At 46.4% G+C, this 5,137-nt stretch overlaps 1 protein-coding gene across 3 annotated transcripts in view; it reads left to right on the top strand.

The window, feature by feature from the left end:
* The window catches only part of GRAMD1B (GRAM domain containing 1B), a 32,552-nt gene extending 27,420 nt beyond the window's left edge, over positions 1–5,132 (top strand). For 2 of the 3 annotated variants that reach the window (XM_010172594.1, XM_010172593.1), the window contains 4 exons: positions 352–363; positions 675–782; positions 4,213–4,330; positions 5,043–5,132. In XM_010172594.1, the coding sequence (XP_010170896.1) occupies positions 352–363; positions 675–782; positions 4,213–4,330; positions 5,043–5,132 (328 nt within the window). The remainder of the gene's footprint in view (positions 1–351; positions 364–674; positions 783–4,212; positions 4,331–5,042) is intronic. The other variant, XM_010172595.2, reaches the window with a different exon arrangement.
* Positions 5,133–5,137: the final 5 nt, after the last annotated feature.

Here is a 5,137-nt window from a genome sequence, read left to right as displayed (position 1 = left end):
GGTTTGCAGGGTGGTGTTCCCATGGGCAGGGGCAGTGGCAGTGCGTAAGGCTGGGTGCATGCAGGCTGCATTGATGTGTCACAGTGCCCTGCACGGGTGTGCTTTGGGCTTGTCTGCAATTGCTGCACACAGCTCAGCCTCTGCTGAGTGAATTTCACCAGTAATCGCAGGCACACGGTTATTTGTCTGTGCTTCTTGCCTCTCTTCCCACTGTTCCTTTCTTCCCTCGTCCCCCATATATTTTCTACGCTGTCTATGAGCCTTCTCTGCTCAGCCCAGTTTCTCCTGTTCTGTGTTAGTCTGTTTCTAACCTGCAGCTACTCCGTCTTTTCTCTTCCCTGCTCCCATTAGGATCTGTTTCAGGTACTGTCTCTCTCTTTTTTTTACCTCTTTACTCTTCTGTTTCCCTCCCTTTCTCTGCATTCAGCACATCCACTCATCCAACCTGTTCTGTCTGATCCTCCATCTCTGTCTGTCTGTCCTTGCTCATACATTTCTCCCACGAGGTGAAGTTTTGGGTTCTGACCACCTGGCCCTTACTCAGATTAAACTCCCACTCACAGACAGCGTGGACCTGGGCCCCAGGCACCTTCTTAAAGCCTTGGGCCTTTTCCCAGGTGTGATTGGCAGTTATGAAGTGCTCCTATTAAACTGACTGTTTTCTTTATTTCCAGTCTGGTGCTGCTGGTCATTCTCAATATGATGCTGTTCTACAAACTCTGGATGTTGGAATATACTACACAGACACTCACAGCGTGGCAGGGCCTGCGGCTACAGGAAAGGTACTGACATACCTGCTTTATTTTTGCTTCTCCTTGCATGTTTCCTATGGTTGTTAGAGGCTTTCCTGGAACACCGAAGCTTGTTGTAGATTGCTTCTTTTTGTGTAAAAAAGAGGAAGCAGATAGTCAGCTGAAGCTGATCTGAAACTGCTGAACTGTTCAAGTTAAGGCAACCTCTGCTTCTTCCCAGCATCCCATGTAACAGAGGATGCTGTACAAATAAATGCTTTGCAGTCTTGGGCCGAGGTTGTCACCTCCCCATCCTTTGATGGCTAAACTTCCCTCTGTATGAAAAGCAGTGTCTTAGAAAGAACCCTTTGTGCTTAGAGGAGAATTTGGGCCTGTGACACACAATCAGCTGTTACAGAAGTGTTTTTGAAAGGTGTGAGTCCAGATTAGAGCGTGGCAGGAAGAGACATCACTAGGATGACACAGGGCACTCCTTAATGACCTAAGCATTCCCTGTCAGTACTCGATGGTAAGCAGTGAAGTGTGACTGCACATTGACTTAGTTTCTTTAATAATTGGTAGCGTGGAACCTTGGCGATGGCTTTTTGGACATCCTGTTTCAGTACAGTGTCCACCTGGCGTGTGCTGAGATGTGTAGAGCTCTAGGCTATACGGCAGCACTTTCCTGGTTCCTTTTGCAGAAAGCACATGGAAAGCTCTGCCCGCACTGAATTTATTGGTGCGATGGGTCTTTATTCAATAGACTCCCCCATCTTGTCTAGGGTCACAGGCAGAGCTGCCAGTCTGCATTTCCCAGGATGTGCTCCAGAACACCTTTTCTCCAGATGGCTTTTACAGTGGTGACCTAATGTCCCATAGTTGTTTGTTTATAATGATAGCCAGCAGTCCTGTGTTTTAAATTCCTTCTGACTTTTTTTAGGTGAATGCTTTTTCATGTACTTAAGTGCTAGGTATCCTGCCTGAATATGAATAGCCTCTCCTCTATTTTCAGAGGTTGGGAACATCCTGAGTCCACTTTGCTAAGGTGTTTTTGTCCCCTTATGTTCCCTTTCTGTCTGTACTTTTGCATGGTCACAGTTACTCCCTTCCCAAGCTGGGTTTGTGATTGTCATGACTTTTTTTGCACGATTTGTCTCATGTTACAGGCTTGCACATTGCTTCCTCCTCATTAGGGAAGGGAATTATTAATTACCCTGTAAAAGCCCTGCGACTTTCCCATGGATAGATACATTAAGTGATGTTGCCAGCTTTCTCTTGCTCTGGTGCTCTTGGTATTTACTTGGAGCACTACACTCTAGTATTTAAGTATAGGATTTATATGCTGGTTGTGTGTTTCTTGCAACGTGCATGTACTGGAATTATATGGGTAGCTCTTACTCCTCCCTTGCATAGGTAACTTCATTGTGTGGCAACCATGATTGCTGCAGAAGTAGACTGAACCCATCTGCTGGGTGTGCTCAGAAGCAGTCTGTTTGAGGCTCTGAAGACATTTTTCCCATAACTGGTTTTATTGAGATTTAAATTCTCTGTGGACAGGGGCAGTCAGCAGTCCCCCAAACTAAGTGTACCAGTCCTCAGTATGTAGCCTCTCCCCTGGGACAAGGAAAGCAGTCTTTATTAGTAGTAGAGTGTTGTTTATTAAGGAGTAGGTTTACTGACCATGGGGCAGGGATCCATTTTTAAATTTATGTTGGTTTTTAATTGTCAGACTTAATTAACATTTCTTTGTTTTATCTCCAGGTCTGGAGCCAGCTGAGCAGGGCAGATGTAAGCACTCAAGGCACTGATGGACTGACTGCCCAGAGCTGCCACTCAGGACCATGTGATGGGCATCAGTCAGGTGCCATTGATGAGCCTGGTGTGGAGGTGGGGCTTGACTGGGCCAAGACAAGGATAAATCTCAGGCAGAGTGACACAAGGAGCATAGCAATGGTCAGCATAGTTAATGTGGCAGTGGCCCACTCTGCCTGTTTGCTAAGGTAAGAAGGGAATAAATTAGACTGTTACTTTACATTGCACAGGGAGAAAGGAGGAACATACCCAAGAAGTGAGTATGAGCTCTCACTAACACAGGGACTTCCATAAAGGAGGCTTGAAATTCTCCACTGGAGCCCAAAAGGAGGGATTCAGCTATGTTAGAAACCAGCAGAGCCCAAAGAGGTAAGGAGAAGCCAAAGTAGGAAAGACTTTTAGCTACCTTAGAAACCAATAAAGGCTTTTTATCTGTTTTAGAAAGTAGCAGAGCCCAAAGAGGTCACTAAAAGTCTTTCCTACTTTGGCTTCTGCTTATCTTAGAAACCAAGAAAGACTTTGGGGCTCTGCTACTTTTTCTGCGATAGCTAAGAAGAAGTAAAGACTTCTAGCTATTTGAGAAAGTAGCAGAGCCCAAAGAGGTTAGGAGAAGACAAAGTAGGAAAGACTTTTAGTTATCTTAGAAACCAAGAAAGATTTTGGGCTCTGCTACTTTCTACAATAGGTAAAAAGAGGAAAGGAGAAGACAAAGTACTAAAGACTTTTAGCTATGTTAGAAACCAGCAAAGCCCAAAGAGGTAAGGAGAAGACAAAATAGGAAAGCAAAATAGGAAAGGTTTTTAGCTATGTTAGAAAGTAGCAAGATTTAGCTATCTTAATGGGGGGCATGCAAAAGTAAAGAGCCATACCTCTCAGAAGAAATGGGCAGAGTGGGGTGCCCCTGCCATCACCATGCTCCTTGGGTCGCTCTGCTCGACTGAGATTTATCCTTGTCTTGGCTCAGTCAAGCCCCACCTCCTCACCAGGCTCACCAATGGCACCTGACTGATGCCCATCACATGGTCCTGAGTGGCAGCTCTGGGCAGTCAGTCCCAGAGATCCTCCCATCAGTGCCTTGAGTTCTTACATCTGTGCCAGTTCTGCTCCACTCAGCAGCCTCCAGCCCTGTTCTAGAGGACTGATGGGGACTGACACCTGCACATACCTGCCATTAAGAAGAGAAGCAGTGCTGCTATTAGTCATAATAAAAAGAGAGCCTTGTATTTAATAAAGACTGACACAGCATGTCTAGAAAAAAACACAACACACAAACTGTCCCACAACATGACATTGCAGTATTCCCCATCAGCAGCCATGGTGCCATCCTTCAGTAGCCACATCTCCCAAGCAATGCGAGCACACTGCCTTCTCTCCCCATGTTACCCTCTGGCAAATGGGGTCTCAGTTCCACCCACACTACAACAACTTCTGCAAAAGGCACGTCCTTGCTATTAATTAATTACCATGGTTACGACACAGTAACATTGCTATCCAATTTAGGAAAATACAAGCACATTTAAATGCACTTTTGCTCAAGAAAACCTGCCCCTTTAGGGTGAAAAGGTTAGAGAGAAACTGATACAATCTACACCCCGCTCCCCCCAATCCACTTTGCTCCCCTTTACTTCAGTTTCCCTAGATTCACTCTTGCTCATATTCTGCCTGACAGGTTACCCCAGTCTCAGACAGAATGGGCCCAGTTACTAGAATCTCAGCAGAAGTATCATGACTCAGAGCTACAAAAATGGCGTGAGATCATCAAATCCTCTGTGACGCTTCTAGACCAGGTGAGACCGCACGGCCAGTTAGTACTATGACTAGAGAGTCACCGTGTCCTCCCGGCCACCCACTTGCAATCTTTCAGCCTTACCTGGTTCCACTGTAGTCCATCTGGTGCATCACCTCCGCTACTGGCTCCCCTTAGATCCATCTTCTGACATAGTGGTGGGCAGCAGGTCCCAAGGGCTATTTGCAGGATAGGGCAGCTTCTCTGTCACCTCATAGGCATCCACGCATCTCAAGGAGAGAAGTCTACAGGGCCAAAAACCTTATATTAGCACATCTTATATCTAGTCTCTGGCATCCCAGTTTGGAAAACAAGCTTTTAACCTCAGTCCTGGATTCACACGGAGCTTGCGTGGATGAAGGGGAGGCACAGAACCAGGGGTTTCAGTACCCGCTGCCTCAAGGGCCAGTTGTACACCAAGCTGCTTAGAACAGAGTTTGTAAAAGAAAGCTGCTCTACCCCATGGAGGGAGCTGCTCACCCTGTTCCTCGTTCTACTCGCCCCATTCTGTTACCTTGGAGTATGGTCTCTCATGGGCTCCTGTCTTCTCAGTCCCCATTTGTACATCCCAGCCCCAATGCACCACTCCCGAAAACCAGATTATTATAATATTGATACTTTACATGCAAGAAGAGGCACTGATGGGGAAGGAAATCCCGGAGTGCTCTCACCTCTAGGGTAGCATCACAGTGGAGAAATTTCTTGTCTTGCAGATGAAGGATTCACTAATAAATCTTCAGAATGGCATCGGGTCCCGGGACTTCGGGTCAGATCCAGAGGAGAAACGGAAACGTTTCCACTAACAGGC

This window comes from Antrostomus carolinensis, unplaced genomic scaffold, assembly GCF_000700745.2.
Source record: "Antrostomus carolinensis isolate BGI_N321 unplaced genomic scaffold, ASM70074v2 scaffold11137, whole genome shotgun sequence".
NCBI classification, from domain to species: domain Eukaryota; kingdom Metazoa; phylum Chordata; class Aves; order Caprimulgiformes; family Caprimulgidae; genus Antrostomus; species Antrostomus carolinensis.
The sequence above is the reverse complement of the archived record's forward strand: the minus strand, read 5'-3'. Positions and strand labels throughout refer to the sequence as shown.